This window comes from Lissotriton vulgaris, chromosome 5 (assembly GCF_964263255.1).
Source record: "Lissotriton vulgaris chromosome 5, aLisVul1.2, whole genome shotgun sequence".
NCBI classification, from domain to species: Eukaryota; Metazoa; Chordata; class Amphibia; order Caudata; family Salamandridae; genus Lissotriton; species Lissotriton vulgaris.
In genome coordinates, this window is record NC_141693.1 from 1520749427 (window position 1) to 1520766794 (window position 17368).

The window sequence follows — 17368 nt, forward strand, 5'->3', positions numbered from 1 at the left end:
GAAAGGGTTTCGAATGGAGATGGCTGATCCCTAAAATGTGTGTCATTAAAGTGTTTGTCCTCCTTGTTTTGGGAAGCAAGCATTGATTGTATTGCTTCAAGCTTCCTGCTATTACAAAAGTGTGTGCTAAATTATATACACAACACACAGTTGGGGGCGTGCACAAATGTCATACTGTGAAGTATAAGCTTTGACTCCTTTGAGCATTACCCCCTTTGAGACCAGCAGCTCTGAAATTCAGAATGTTAATGGTACTTACACACTGCTACTCTGAACATTTAGAGCTCTGTCCCTGTAGTGTTATTACTTTGGTAACCCATTTATTTGCTATGTTTTAGGGAGAAGAAGATGTTGATCAGGTTCCTTCAGAAGTCCTGTACCAGGGGCTCCTTTCCAGTCTTCCTCAGTATATGGTAAGTCATCTTCCACAGAACAACAAACTTCTCAAACCAGTTGTGGCTGTACACTGGTTCTATCACATCCCCTGCTATTTGTTTTGATGTATCTCCCCATATTAGTCATCTCAGTGATTTTAGTTTGAAGTGTGTTGTAAGGATGAATATGTAGAGGTTGAATCTTAGTATTCTGGGGTTCCATTATACTAAGATACTACAAGCTAGTGAACAATATTGTAAACTGTGCTCTGTAATCTGTACAAAGACTCTGGAAATAAGAGAGGGACCCCTCAAAAGTATCAAGGGAAGTGAGGTACAGACCTCAGCAGAAAAATGCAATTCCCTTGGCTCAAGTGAAATTATAAATACAATAGTCGAACCAATTAGAATTTCTTTTTTCACAAAAGTGAAATTCCTATGAAATTGTTACATTTATTCAAATTATTAAAAGAGCGAAAGATTGACACCTTTTCCAACATACAAATAATTAAAAACATTTCATATTATACATTTCATAAAAACAAAATATATCTTTCCACAAATATTACAATTCTAACACAGAAAAGTTCTATAATAATGACTTTCCAGTTTCTAGTTATGACCAGCATAAAAAGAAGAGACAATATGACCGTATGACCTAACCCTTTGTCAATTACTAATACACATTCTAGACCAATTGCGATGAACCTCCTAATCACTGTTTTGATTTCATCAACATTCAACCAGGTAAGGATAGTCATTGAATTGTGTAAACCCAAGACAAGGGACAAGGGGAGACAAGGAAAGACCTACCTGAAGGTTGCCGCCACCGCCAGGAGTCATTTGAGGCAGCGAGGAAGTCCTGCAGCACGCCGCCACCGCCAAGAGTCAAAAACCAGCTGACTCCACGCGCCGCCGCTCCGGGACCACAACTCCCGGCAGCCTACGCGGCGGCGCGCGTTTCTGACGACGCGAAGGCGCCAGGAGGCGCTCATAAGCGCCGCAGCTACCGGCGGAGCGGGGGGAGACAAGGAAAGACCTACCTGAAGGTTGCCGCCACCGCCAGGAGTCATTTGAGGCAGCGAGGAAGTCCTGCAGCACGCCGCCACCGCCAAGAGTCAAAAACCAGCTGACTCCACGCGCCGCCGCTCCGGGACCACAACTCCCGGCAGCCTACGCGGCGGCGCGCGTTTCTGACGACGCGAAGGCGCCAGGAGGCGCTCATAAGCGCCGCAGCTACCCGCTTCGCGGGACGCCCGGGGCGAAGCCCGGGCAAAGGGCGGGCCCTCTACGGCCCTCATCGGCACGAAGAGGCAGGAGCAGGGCCAAGAACGCTGTTCAATTTTAACCAAGTAAGTGCTGTCACCCTATTACTACTGCATCAGGTGGAACCATCATATTGTTTGACACCCCAAAGACTGCCTCTACTGATACTATTATGACTAAACCCAAAGCATCCTCCGCTCCAATCAATACAATTGAAAATTATATGGTACAGAAAGTTGCCAAAATCAACCAAGATAGGAGGTCCTCACTGGGTCTCAGTTACTCTCCGGACATGCTTATCGGCAATACACCACCACCAGTCTCATCTCTTGACATTAGCAATGAGGTCTTTCAAATACCCGACACCAACTCATTGACCCAACTATTAGTTGAAATTAATGAAACAACCCCCGATTGCACTATAGACGTGGAAAGTAATACCCTAGAGGAGGAAGCCCCCACACCGGTGCCAGCCCCCAGAATAACGAAAAACAAGGGTAAAAATATATCAAAAAGGGGCGGACTTAGATCTGGGAAAAAATGTCTTGAGGCTGCTCCGGAGGATAAACATGGTGACGAAATTGAGAATAAAGGGGGAGGTGGAATCCACCTAGATGATGACCAATTCAAAAAGCTACTAAACGCTATAGATAACAAAATCAAAGTGATCACTAAACCACTTCTAAATAAAATTGATTCGCTCACAGCAGAGGTCACCAGATTGGGGTCGCTTCTGCAACAAATCACAATAGAAACTTCTAGGCCAGCACATATAAATTTGACAACGGTAGACCCAAAAAACACTAAAGCCCTAGTCTGCCCAGATAGTGCCGCAAACACTACTCAAAACACCACGCACCAACCTGGCCCAGGGGGAGAAGGGATAGGAACTATAAATTCAGCCCTGAGGGTTGAGGGCCCAGCAGGACCTGCTACCAGAACCACCAACGAGATAGAGAATTTGGATAGAGGTCCTGTAGAATTAATAGTAGAAGCTTCCCCACTAATTCTGGTTCTAGCAAATGTCCCTCAATTAGAACCAGGACAAGAGGAGAACATCCCCTCATTGATAAATAAATCACTCCATTGGCTATCCAAGAATATGGCTTTTAAGCCTGGAGGTAGGGACCAACTGGCACAAGAAATAGTAAAAGCTAGAAGGGTCGAATGGATCGGAGGTGGCTCTAAAAAGTTTAGGGGGGACTGCGTGGTCTTGCACCTCTCAGACCCCGAAGCCCTACCAAACATTCTAGCTAATATATACCCCCCTCAGCGAAGATCAACAGAAATTGTGCCATTAACGTTGGACTTCTTTTATACAAAAAGGGGAAATGCCATAAACCCAACGTTGTTAAAAACTAAGTGGAACACCATTACTAGAAAATCAAAATACCCACCAAACAAAAGTAACTGGGGAATCACGTTAGAAAACAGGTTCTCCGCCATATCTGGATTAAGCCAATGTGATTGACTACATAGTCAGGCGAGTGCAGGGCATCTAAAGACTATTGAGCTTCACCACAGGAACCCCAGTCTTACTGTGGTAGAAGAACTAGGCCGTAGGTCACCCGACCCCAGAGGATATACCACTGAATCAGTGGAGAACAGCTTACCAACTGCCCAACCAGGTAATACATTGATTGAAGTAAGGTCCCTATCTGATGAACCTTCCCCTAACCTGACTACTCCCTTAAATAAGAGGAGTATGGAAAGAGGAAGCCCCATCAAGATTATCTCTTGGAATATTGCAGGTATCCAAAATAAAATTGAGACCCCGGAATGGTGCGACTTCATAGATTCTTATGACATTGTACTGTTACAAGAGACTTGGTCAGTGTCTCCAGTATTTCGCCAGGGATTCCTAAATTTTTATGTGCCTGCGAAGAAGAATCTAAGGGGACGCCCTTCAGGGGGCTTAACCATTTGGCTACGCCAAACTCTGCAATGTACTACTAAGCAAAATTTTATTCCAAATAGTGACCTACTTTCTATCCTGCTTACTTGCAACGATGGTTGCAAGCTGGCAATATACAACATCTATGCCAGGGGGACTCTAGGGGGTATACCCTCAGATATAATAGCTGCTCTAGATGTGGACCTGGAGAAGTTATCTACTCAGTATAATATAGTAGTAGGAGGAGACCTAAATACAACATTTGAGCCTCTAGGCTGTGAGGATAATGATCTGACCTACGAAGAAGACACGAAATGGGGAATTCCTCAGTTGGACATTCCAGTGGTTAAAAAATGGTCACAAGTAGCTATCCAGGTGAAAAGTTTATGCCTATCCAGAGGATTGAGGGCAGTAAATGGCCGCACTCCCTCTGATCCTCAGGGCAGACATACCTTTGATAATCTTAGATCAAGCAGCAGAATTGATTATATTCTGATGGACATTAGAGCCTGGAACAAAGTGATTGATATGCAGGTCATATCTAGGTTGGAGAGTGATCACAACCCTCTGTCCTTAACATTTAATCTCGAACAAAAATCCATGACAGAAAACTTAGCTAGGAACCTCACTACCTCAGACGTTGTTTTAACAAACGACGTCCGTCATGTCAGATGGGCAACTTTAGTGGCCAACGAAGAGGATAGGCAGGTCCTTGAGGGGCTAGTTATTGATGAAGTCGCCAGATTGCAGGTTTTAATGAATGAGGGAGATTTTAGAAGGGAAATTGAAGAGTCACAGCCAAAGTTTTTTGCCAACCTCCAGAAATTGTTCTTGAAAGCTGGCAAGAAGAAGAAGGGAAATGTACAACTTATAAAAAAGGGTTGGTACGACCAATCATGTAGAGTAGCAAGGCATAACCTTAGTAATGCACTTAGGTCTAAAATGGGAGTTTTGAAAGCTAGAGATGAATATAGAAAAACTCAGGTAAAGGCAAAAAAGCAATGGGATGAGAATCTCTGGTTAGAGCTGAAAAAGGCTTGTGCTGACAAACATCAGAAAGAGTTTTGGGCCATACTAAAATGGGGTTCAGGGGGTGTAGCGGAATGCCCAAAAAATCATGTTCCGAAAGAGTCTTGGGTTGACTTCTTCAAACCCCAATACGCTGACAGCATAGGACAACAGATAGCTCTTCCCCTAGAAAAGGTCTTCTATGTCAATGGACCTTTTACACTAAAAGATGCACATGAGGCAATGGATGGGAGTGACCAGAGGCAGGGCACCAGGCATTGATGGGATACCGGCTGACGTTTTCCTGTTAGACAGAGACAGCTGGTGCAAATACTTCGTATGGCTCGGGAATGCTATTGCACAGGGGGCGAAGATTCCCTCTACGTGGAAAGGAGCAGAAATTGTTCCCGTTTACAAAAAAGGAGATAAGGCTCTAGCAAGCAACTACAGGCCAATCAGCCTTATTGACTGTGCCCAAAAATTGATGGGTAGGCTGGTTCAAAAGAAGCTACAAACCTGGATAGTTGACAAGGACATCCTTTCGCCTTATCAAGCTGGATTTCGCCCTTTAACCAGCTCTGTTGATCAAGTGTTCCATTTTTTAACTATTTATTGGAAGAACGTCACCCTGCTAAATGGTCCCCTGCTCGCTGTTTTTGTCGACCTGAAGGCCGCATTTGATTTAGTTCCCCGTCAAAAACTTTGGGATGTTCTAAGGGATCTAGGAATAAGCCCGGAACTACTAACTTTGCTTGTAAGACTCCACGAGAACAACTATGCCCGGATAAGGTGGGGAACCCAGGGGGAGGTCACGGAAACCTTTCCTGTGGAGAGAGGAGTAAGGCAGGGCTGTGTCCTTGCTCCCACGTTATTCTCCCTCTACATAAACGGCATCGTGGATTTTCTGAAGCAAACTCCGACGGATGCTCCATTACTGGATGGGAAGCGAGTACCAGTACTTATGTTCGCGGACGACACCTTGCTGGTCTCGCGGACCCCTAGCGGCTTACAAAAGACACTAAACGCTTTTGGAGAATTCTGCCGGATCCGAGGCTTAGAAATAAATACATCTAAAACAAAATTTATGAACCTGAATCCCTCTAAGAAATACAAGGGGAAAATGGTCTACAATGGGGCTTTCTTAGAAGAAGTTGACGCCTTCACCTATCTAGGCATTTCTATGAATGCTTGTATGAATTGGAGATCTCATATGGACCTTGTAATGCTAAAATACAATCAGTTGGCAGGGGCAATAACAAAGAAGTATAAAACTTCATTTTCAAAACCAATCCAGCCAACATTGGAGATCTATGGCATGAAAGTGCTGGGTGCATGTCTCTATGGGTCAGAACTCTGGGGCTTCACCAATTTGAATGCTTTATCAGCGGCAGAAAATAAATTTCTCCGAGGCTTAATCGGAGTCCCGCAGAGTACCCCCATCACCCCTCTCCTTTATGATCTGGGGAGAAAAAGGATTGAGGACTTGATTAGACTTCGCCCCCTCCTTTATTGGAGGCGTATAAAAACTACTCCGGAACTGAGCCACTATGCCGCTGCCCTATTGGATGTTGTCAATTCTGATACCTTTCACAAAGTAGTTTGGTTAAAAGAGGTGAGGAAACTACTTCAAAAATTGCACCTCGAACACTTGTGGTCTGAAACCGACCCAGATGTCTTTCCTTCCAAGAATGCATTAAAAAAGCTATATTGGGAAATGATAAATAATGCCACATTGGTCTCCAGCCAATCCCCTGCCTTGACATCCCAGTTCTTAGAGATAAAAACACTTCCTATGTTTGAATTGTTCTGGGATTTGATCTCCAAGCCTCTAGATAGGAAATTGTTTTTTCAGTTCAGAGTTGGCACCCTACCCCTAAACGCCTTTACTGTAAAATGGTCCCCCGATAATGTTAGCACATGCTCTTATTGCAAATCCCATGCAGAAGATACTTTGCACTTTTTATTCGTATGTCCATTATACGCTGCCCCAAGGAGCAGATGGCTGAAACCTGCATGCAAAAACTTGGGCACAAGGAGATGCCTCGAGGCTTACAGGGTCCTGAAATCAAACTGTGCCCCTCAACTTGTAATTGCAGTCGCCAAGTTCCTGGGCTGGGCTTGGATAATACGCACGCGCACTTTAAAACCCCCATGATCTACATGAACTTCCATTGGACTGTGATGATTCTTTTTAATGACTAATTTTTAAAGATTTTTTCGCCAACAAAGCAATATTGCATGTTATTTAATATGTCTTTTACTGTTAGATTAGTATTTATTATGTTTAGATAGGGATGAAAGCTTTTATGACAATGTTGTCGAATAAAGCATTTAAACTTGAAAAACTTGTAAACCCAAGCGTCAAAGCTTTTCGATGATATCTTGCTTATACTCCCATCTTTATCAAGACCAAAAATATTTGTCTCCTGTTCTTATGTTCCCAATAGTTATTTTCTTTAATCCTATACAGGACAAACAAATTATCAAAAAAAGCCCTTTATAATCTGACAAAAGTTTCAATCATTCATTTACATCTGTTTATCCAATTATGTACACTATTATTAAGAACAATTCCTGACATTCTGTATCCCATAGTTATTTAAAAACACATATCATATCTAATATTTAATCCCGCTGTTCTAGACGATGTTATTACATGCATATCCCGTCATTCTTAATCCATATATTCTCAAGTACATAACAGTGGCATAGTAGATACTCCATTCTTATTTCACTAATCTCAATTTTATGTTGTTGAGCCTAATTTGTTCAAGTCTGACAGATTGGGTCGGTATCCTAACCATGTTTCTCTTCTAAACTTTCCACTTCGCCTCACATCTGTACAAGACTACAAACATGCATAGTCATGCTACTGGTTGCCGTGGCCCCACCACATACTCATAAATTTAAAAATAGCACTCAGAATGTGCTGCTTATTTGCTCCAGCTTTGTTTGCAAGGTCTACATAAATGATTGGATTGAGGTACCCTTCACTAAATCTTTGACAGCTGTGGGAGTAGCCAATACGCAGCTCCCTCGTCAAGAGGATACCATCCATTTTCTGTGGATAGATCTTTAGTCTCACTGATACCAGAGAAATTTAAAAAAAAATGCAAGTTTTGCATTGTACTTCAGAACTGGCCTCTTCAGAAGCAGTGTTATTTACTCTAGATCAAAGATCCCTCTCTTAATAAGCATGTTTTGTAGCATGTGTGGAGGTAGATAGACATTTGCATACTTCAGCCATCTAATGTTTGACTCAGACGTTATTATGAGTCTTTCTTCGATGGCGTTTTGAGTAATGGAATGGTGTGTGGCTCCACCCTTCGTCCAGAATGTGCATGGGTATTGACTTCACCTTAGATTGTTTTATTGTATTTTTTACCATCAGGTTTGGACATGTTCAGCAATGACTGCTCTTGTGTTCCTTGCTGCTTTTTCAGGCATAACTGTTCTAATGCTCAAGATCTATGACGCTGCACAATTGTCCTGGTTGGTAAACTGCCGTTCTTTGACTGGCTGCTTTGCCTCAACGCCCAGTAGACCATGTCCTGGTCTCTGACTTGATCAAGTCCTCTTTGATCCCTACAGACAGCAGCTTGGAGAATTCAGACACAAATGGTCTGATAGAACATACACCCTTCTAATTTTGACCACAGTGCAACAATAATGACCATGTTCGAGGCATATGAGCTGTAGATCATATGCTTTAGCATAGATCGCCATCTGGTGTTGGGCCCGGATGTCTGAACTTTGTTTTTCTTCTGAGAAGACTTTTAGTCGCGAGGTAGGTGATTCCTCCCTTTGTTGATAGTGCGCATAGTCATCAACTCCATCCCCAGATTGTTTTTTCCACTATCAGGTTCTGATGTGTATTGCTCCGGTATAGTTTTTGAAACACTTTGACGCGCAATCCTCTACCCTCGACGGTACTGTCTTCAATTGATGTTTCCCATTCAACGCGCATCATAGAATTTGTAAAACCTTCGATCGGAAACTGCCGACCACGCCCCCAGTCGATCGAACGTACTCCATTTAAACTATGTCCTGGGTGTCGTGCTATGTTCCTTCGCACCATTTGCACCAGGTCTGCAACCTGTCCTTATCCCCGGAACACAACGAGGACTGCGAAGCGTGTCGATCGTTCTCATTGAAAAAGACTCTTTGTGACCGTCTGGCTCAATGCCACAAAATTCAACGAGACAGCGGCTCCTTACCAGACGTCTTTGGAGAAGATTCAGAGGTTCCCCGTACAGACGTAGAGGCCAAAGAAGAAGAACCGTTCTCTGAAGCAGACTCCGACATGGAGGAAGACCTGAACATCACCCCGGGTCAACATACCATGAGTACAAATCCCCATGTGACCACGCACCCCAAAAAACTGAAGACTCCGGCATCACCCCCGCTCTCTGGCTCAATTCAACGCTGGCAAAATGTTTCTAATGCCACACCCTCCGGCCCGGCTACAAAACATAAGGACAAGCCTTCAGGCTCGAGCTGGCCCCATTCCAGCACCGAAACACCACCTTTGGCACCGAAACATAAGCCGCCTCATGTGCCACTCCCTACATCGCCGGCACAGAAATCCCCAGAGCCGAAATCATCCACACCGAAATCCTCGGCACCTGAAACCTCGGAGCCATCAACCTCCACACCAAAACACTTGGAGCCGAAACAACCTGCTCCGAAAGATTCAGGTTCTAAACACAAAACTAAGCATTCGGACTTGGAACATTCGGCGCACAAAGACTCTCATAAATCTTCCACGCCAAAAGCTATTCCCAAGGAGTAAGACACTCCCTCCCGGGAAATTCCATCCAAATATACAGTTTTGGACCTAAAACAGAAAAGACTCAGTATCGATCCCAAAACTGGACATCTTACAGCCACTCTTCCAAAAAAACAGAAGCTGCATCACTCAGAGGACTGTCCTATTCCTCTTAAACAGAAGGGTATGGGTACTAACCCTTCTCCCCCTATATACCTCCTTCTCCTCCACCTACCCCACATCTTCTAATTATTCCATCAAATTCACCACCACCCCCATGTTCACCTGAACCACAGGAGGATGATTATGGGGATGGGGATGGGGATGAGGATCAGGACACACCACAAAACATTCCACATGACTCTGATACATGGGAAGATTACAATAAGGACACAAATCACAGTAATGACCCTGCCTGTATCTCTCCAGACCCTCCCCACCTGATGACAATAAAGGCTTTGTACAGCTTATTAACAAGGTTGCTCAGTACCACGGGGTGGAGCTACACTCAGACCCTCTAGAGGAGGATTTTATTGCGGAGACATTCACACATTCACAGAAGCCCACTAATACTCTACCCATACTCAAAGGCATGATAAAACCCCTAGAGTGGATAAAAAGTTCAAGCCCGCTGCTACAGATACTGCATATATTAGGGGACAGCAGCCCTTAGACTATCTTGTTGTATCTAACGCCTGCAAAAGAGCTACTTCCCAAACTACAGGAGACGTCCCTCCTGCGGATAGGGAGTCTAAATTAATAGATGCATCAGGCAAACGAGTAGCCTCACAGGCTGCTAACCATTGGCGAATTGCCAATGCTTAGCCCCTGTTAGCACGCTATGATGACCTCATTCAAGAAGGGAAGCTTATCACCAATACTTCCATAAAATGTGCACTTGATGTAGTAGACACAGCATCTCCTGCCATCAACACCAGCATACTATTACGCAGGCAAGCTTGGCTTCGAATCTCTGGATTCAAGCAAGAGTTCCAATCCTCCATACTCAATCAGCCCTTTGATAAAGAGCATCTTTTTGGGCCAACTGTCGACATTTCACTTGAAAAAAATTAAAAAGGAACACCGAAACAGCCAGGTCCATGGGGGCCTTTCAATTACCTTCCAGCAGGGGTTCCTTTCACCGCTCCTTTTATAGAGGTGGCTCAAAAACCGTGTCGTCAGAGACTCCCTCCTCCTCTTCTAAAAATAACCAATCCACCCCCTCCAGAGGTTATTTTCGAGGAGGCTACAGTGGAAATAATAACAAGGGAAGTGGCAGAGGTAATTCCACCTGCACTTCCCCTGCCAATTAACAATGACTTCACTACGCCCCGATCATTAACACCTGGAATTCAATCACCACAGACAGGTGGTTAATACAAATTATCCATCATGGTTATTGCCTGGAACACTGACCTAAGTCTTCAAACCCAACAACACTCCCTCTTCTGGCCGTTAAGCTCTTGCACAAGCCTCAGTACCCCTTTGAAACCTGCAGAGCCCTCAACACCAGCCCCAAAGCCCACATTGGCAAAATGATCAGCCTCAACGTTGAAGACCTCCTCGACACCGAACGTACATTTGCTGCTAAAAACTCCATCGACAACAAGCTCTGAGTTTTCGGGGCAACCAATCCTCAAATGGTTGCAGTAGGAGTTAGATGCCTGCCAAATGCATCTTTTTATACAGCTGCAGAAAGGCAAGATCTCCGGAAAGATGGCACCAACGTCACAGGATATTCTCCTAAGAAAGAGGAAATTGACTTGTGCGAAGTATATTGCTTTGGAGCTTCCTCCACCTCCCAAGCATAAGAGGCACAAGGATGAGGGTGCCAGCCCCTCCTGCTCAGCCTCCTCCTGCTCAGCCTCCGCCTCCTTCTCTACTAACTGTATCACCACCTTATGCTAAATCTTCTCCATATTCGCCTGAGGGGTCGCCACACGAGTTTTGCAGGGAGAGAAGCTCACTCTACCCTCTACCCAGGCGTGGTGTAGGAAGCCTGATAAGGATGGTAAAAAGCTGGACTCAGCGGGCCAGATGGTAGCAGTGCAAACAGCCACACATCAGATGATTGCCACTTTGGTTGGCCTGCACTTTCAGTACGATGTCACATTGGGACTAGATGCTGGTCCTCCTTAAACACCTCCTGAGAATTATAGGCAATGATGGCAAGAGATGGTAACAGTGGGGAAAATCATATCTAATGCCACTATCTGCCATGCCCTAGATGCCGCCAACACTGCTGCCGGAGGGATCAACACAAATCTCCTGGTCCGGCATCACACCTGGTTCTGTGTCTCTGGTTTCAAAGCAGAGGCGCAACAGCATCTGCTAACCCTGCTGTTCCGTGGTAAACATCTCTTTGGAACACAGGTGGACCAGATGATTAAGAATTGTTTTTAAAGACGCGGACACATCCAAGGCTTTGGGGGCACTCCAGACATCCACTTCAAGTTGTTCCTTTTGGTGGCTGTACTGTAGTAAAGGGGAGTCTGTAAGGCTACCTCCCCAGATCCTCCCATTTCATATCCGAGGCAACTGCAGGCCAACCATCATCAGTCACCCTTGGGGTACACCAGAGTGACTTACTGAGAACAATTCCAGGGGTGATGCAAAGGAAGGTCAGCAAATGAGACACTTCATCCAAGCCCTGACTCCCTTTGCCTGCTCCTGATCACACAACACCTGCTGGGGGAGACTTCTGGGGTTCCTTCCTTCCTAGAAAGAGATCACCTCTGATCGGTGTTTTCTCCATCATAGAGCTCAACTACTGCCTCAAGATCACCTGAACCCCACCAAACATCCCACCTGCAAACACCTCTTCAGTCCCGAACATCAGTCCCTTCTACAAGAGGATGTTCAGGTGCTCATCTGCAAAGGGGTTATAGAGCCAGTAGCACAATGTTTTTGCAGCAAACAAACTAGACGCGTAGGTTCATCACAAACAACAAGTACACGATTGAAGCAATGCTGAGAATATTGTTTTAAATCAGAAATGCATGTTTAAATGCATTAATCGCAGGATAGGCACCTCAGCATATCTACTAGAACATAGACAAATAAAATCAGTCTTCTTCTTTAACCAATAAGGAGGGATTTCCAACTGCTTTATAACGTCTGCGTACTACGGGGCACACTAAACTAAAATTATATTAAGAGTGGTCCTGATGAAGGTGATAGTCCTATATACCCACCGAAACGTACGTTGACCAGACTGCGGGAAATCCCTCAAAGACCACACCAAAGTGGAACAAAATTAGAATTGGTTTCAGTTCGCCTTCGAGTCAACGGTGTATGCCATATATAAAAAAAATACTGAGGGTTCCCCCTAATTTATTTTGTGTGAGACTGTTTTTGAATGTGAGAGTGAAGTATGTTAAGTGAGATTGAGGGTGATTTGTCTCTTTGGGGTATGGATGTGCGTTATTAGAGTACATGTATATGTCTTTCCATATCTTTATCTGTGAATAATATGTTTTATACATGGCAATTATAGCAGATACAAAATAAAATGTCCTTCCTAATTATGTATATGTTTTTATAAACTGAGATCTTTATAAAAAAAAGAAATGTTAATATTTTCATAAATTAGGATCCTATAAAAAGAATATAAAAAAGAAAATGATGAAATATTATTTTTTTTATAAAATATAATACTTTTGTACATCCCTGTATTGAAAGACTCATTATTGTGGGTTAGCCCTACTGTTGCGCCCTCTGTAGGCCACCAGAAAAATTACATAGGTCTAAGTAGTATTCATGTGTGTGATTGTTGTTTTGTTTCTCTCCTTGACTCCTGGACCTTAAAGCATCCATAAGGTGTACTATTCTTAAGGAATCTAAAAGGAGCCATAGAGCCAGTACCCAAAAAGGACATCTCCTTAAGACCTTAGAGAACTAAAACACTACATACTGTGAGACGATTTGATTTCCACATGGTGATTCTTCAACAAGTGCTCTCACTTTTACAACTGGGCGACTTTGTCTACTCTAGACTTCAAGGACACATATTTCAACATTCCAATTCACCCCGCTCATCGCAAATATCTTAGATTTGTGATAGCGGGTCAACATTACCAATTCAAAGTACTACCGTTTGGAGTCACCACTGCACCCAGAATATATACCAAATGCCTGGCAGTAGTCGCAGCTCATCTAATAAGACAGCACATCCACGTCTCCAAACACCCCCTCGCCCCCCCTCCTCTACCTGGAAGACTGGCTCATCAAAGCCGGCTTTTACCAGAAGTGTCTCCAACACTCTCAATCCACAATCCACCTACTACATCAACTAGGGTTTACAGTGAATGCTTTGAAGTCCCATCTGCAGCCATCAAGCACACAGCATCTGGGAGCCACCATAGACACTCAAAACGCTCTAGCCTCTCCCAATGCAGCCAGAATACAGTGTCTCTGTCTCTTCTCACTCAGTTTCAGTCCAACCACTCAATACCATCCAGTCTTCATGCAACTGCTGGGAATGATGGTGTCTTGCATCATAATCATATCCCATGCAAGACTTCACATAGGTCCCCTTCAAGAATGCTTACCAACTCAGTGGAACCAGTAGCAGGGTTGTTTAACCGATCTATTGTTGGTAGACTGCCGCACCCATCACTCTCTGCAGTGGTGGAACCCACAGCATTTATCCAAAGGAGGGTGCCTCATCAACCCTGTTCAACAGACCGTGCTAACGGCAGATGCATAACTCACTGGTTGTGGTGCTCCCTTACAGGATCACACAATCCAAGGCTTATTGAGTCAAAAGCACAAAAAACACCATATAAACCGCCTAGAGCTGATAGTGGTGATTCTAGCGCTCACAGCCTTTCAAACTCACCTCGTAGGCAAAGCTGCCCTAGTTCGAAAGTACAACATGACCACTATGTACTATATACAAAAGCAAGGGGGGGGAGACATACTCTCCAACTGTCACGCCTAGCACAAGCCATTTGGAAATAGGCCATACACCACAAAATGTTTCTTCTGGCAGAACGCCTTTCAGGAGTAATCAATCAGATTGTCGACCTTCTGAGAAGACCGAGGCAGCAAATCCATTGGAACTTCATCCTCAGATTCTCCTCCCCTACTTTCATGAATGAGGATTTCCTCAGATAGACCTGTTCGTCACAGCAGAAAACGCAAAATGCCTAAGCTTCACCTCCAGGTTCCCACACCCACTCTACAAAGTCAATTCCCTATGGAGGAACTGGTCACAGATATTTGCTTATACTTTTCTGCCTCTCCTACTCATTCCACTGGTAGTTCGAAAGCTCAGGCAATCATCCCTCACACTAATTCTCATAGTTCCCACATGGGCCCGTAAAACCTTGGTTCACCAACCTACTGGAGCTATCCGTAGTTCCACAACAAATGCTGCGTCTCACCTCCAGTCTCCTCATTCAGAGCCATGGAGAAACCAGGCATCCAAATCCCAAAGAACTCAACCTGGCGATCTAGATACTGAAGTCAGAGTTTGTTTATCTACACGTACCACCAGACTGTATGGATATCCTAAAAGAGGCTAGAATGCCACCTACCAGGGCATGTTATGCAGCAAAATGGAAGCGATTTGTTATCTATTGTAACAATAACTATATCAATCCTCTTGATACTTCTATACAGAATATCATCTGTTACCTCTTACATTTAGAGCAATCTGGACTAGCTTATACATCCATTCGCTGCATACGTACAAAACAGACAACACTTATCTCTATTCAGAAGACCAGTAATCAAAGCATTTATGGAAGGATTAGAAAGAATGACACCCCCAAAAGTCCACCCTGCACCAGTGTGAAACCAAAACATAGTCCTTACAAGGTCCACCATTTGAACCAATGCATAGGTGCCAATTACAATTTCTCTCATGGAAGGTTGCTTTCCTCATTGCAATAACTTCACTGAGGAGAGTTGGTGAGCTCCAAGCATTAACCATACACAAGCCCTTCTTTCAGCTTCACAGAGACAGAGTGGTTTTTTGCACCAATCCTAAATTTCTCCCTAAAGTAGTTTCTGCATTTATCAATCAATTGGTATTCTTTCCTGAACCTAATTCTGTAGCAGAATGAGCTCTACACACCCTTGATGTTACTAAAGCTCTACTATATTAAAAGAACAAAAGAATTTCACAAGACAAAGCAACTCTCTGTGTTGCTTTTGCTCCACCACACAAAGGTGATCCCATATCTAAATGGGGCATTGCAAGATATATTGTAAAATGTATTAAGACATGTTATGTGAAAGCAAAGAGAACTTAATACCCCCTAGAGCGCATTCCACTTTCAAAATAGGGGCTAACCGTGGCCTTCCTAGGGAATAGTACCATAGCTGACATCTGTAAGGCAGCAACATGGTCTACACCGCACACATTCACCAAACATTATTGTATAGATGTGTTAGCAAGGCAACAAGCTAATGTAGGCCAGGCAATACTCAAAACACTGTTTCAGACAACTACAGGTTAGCCACCGCTAGAGCATACTGCTTTATAGTCTATTCAAAGCATGTCATCTACAGCTCACATGTCTCGAACGGATAATGTTACTTACCCAGTAAGCATCTGTTGTTGGCATGTAGAGCTGTAGATTCATATGCGCCCACCCGCCTTCCCGGACACCTGTAGTTGTTGCAGTTCTCAGTTTACATACATACGCATGGACTTCTCTGTTCTGCATTTACTAACCATAAACTGAACTATACGAGAACCCTGCTCACAAGGTTCTCTAAACAAACAAAAGCAATCTACTGCGTTAGAAAGACTTTGGCACATTTCATGAGTGTACATGGTACTAACTACTTGCCTCTGGACAGAACTTTCCAAAGAATATAAACTGACTCCTGAGAGACACTACAGAATCCAGGAATTGGTATAACTAAAATGGATTGGTTTTGTGATATGAATGGAGTGCTTTATTTCACTCTAATGAATGTTTTTTCACCTACAAAGAGTGTGACAATAAGACTGCACCACTCTCCAGGACCGCATGAATTTTGAAAACCCCAAATCGAGGGTAAGCATAATAACTTAAAAGAATGGTTTTTCCCATGTCTTGATCTCATATTTGTCACCTAACACTTTGTCCTCAGGGATTGTATGTTAAAAGTATATTAAATTATAAGATATATCTATGATAACTAATTGTTGGTCCTTAGAATGAAAACATATATATTGCTTAACCAAAAGGAACAGTGAATGAACTTTTCTGTAGATATAGCATCAATCAGAATGTTGTACCTACACTGAAGACGTTTGGAAGCACAAATCTCACTTTTTTATCCCCAAGGAGGGGTCCCCTTTTTCCCTCCCATATCCCCTTTTCTTTCCACCTTTATTCTGAGGCAAGACCAGCATGGCTCATTATAATTCACAAAAATGTTTATAAATGTGGACCATGTAGACAATTCAGAGTTTCAATTATTATAGGGAATTAAGTTTACTGTCCACCTACAACCTCGCCAACCCTTTTGTCTTGTAGGAAATTCCTAAGAACAGAAGACCGAGACTGGTGAGAGCCAGAGGCCTCACTAGTATGCATAGTTTGCATGCATAGTCAAGCAGGGATTCACACAGCAAGCCCTGACGAAGGCCCCAGAACCGAACGGGCTCTAAGCGGGGGCTGAAACATGTTGGCAAAAACACAGCAGCTTTAGTTGAACATTTGCTTTCAGAAAAAAACTCAGAATATGTTTTTAACCATACCCCAGGCACCCTGTGAATAAAAGAAATTGATGGGTATACCTGTAGATATTTTTAAATATATACTCCTCACCTGGATCCCTGCTTATCCAGTTTTGATTAATCTAAGCACTCCTATTCCATCTTTAGTTGAGTCTGCCCTGGTGGTACCATCCTACCAGGGTGTGGATAGGTGCCGATGATTAAGCATGTCGCTATCAAGTGAATGAGGCGCCTAATCCTGTCATTTTGGATATCCAAGAGGTTCAGTGAAAGGATCAATACATTTATCACTGATCAATCCATGAAAACATTCCAGTTGCTTTTTGTGTGTGACTGATGATGCTGGGAGAGTGCAACTAGTGTTATAATCTCTCGCT

The 17368-nt window shown here is 43.7% G+C and overlaps 1 protein-coding gene across 2 annotated transcripts in view; it reads left to right on the top strand.

Annotated features, from left to right (window-relative positions):
* Positions 1-17368, top strand: part of STRIP1 (striatin interacting protein 1) — a 287397-nt gene that overhangs the window by 238560 nt on the left and 31469 nt on the right. For both annotated transcript variants that reach the window (XM_086923587.1, XM_086923588.1), the window contains exon 14: positions 339-413. In XM_086923587.1, coding sequence (XP_086779713.1) covers positions 339-413 — 75 coding nt within the window. The remainder of the gene's footprint in view (positions 1-338; positions 414-17368) is intronic.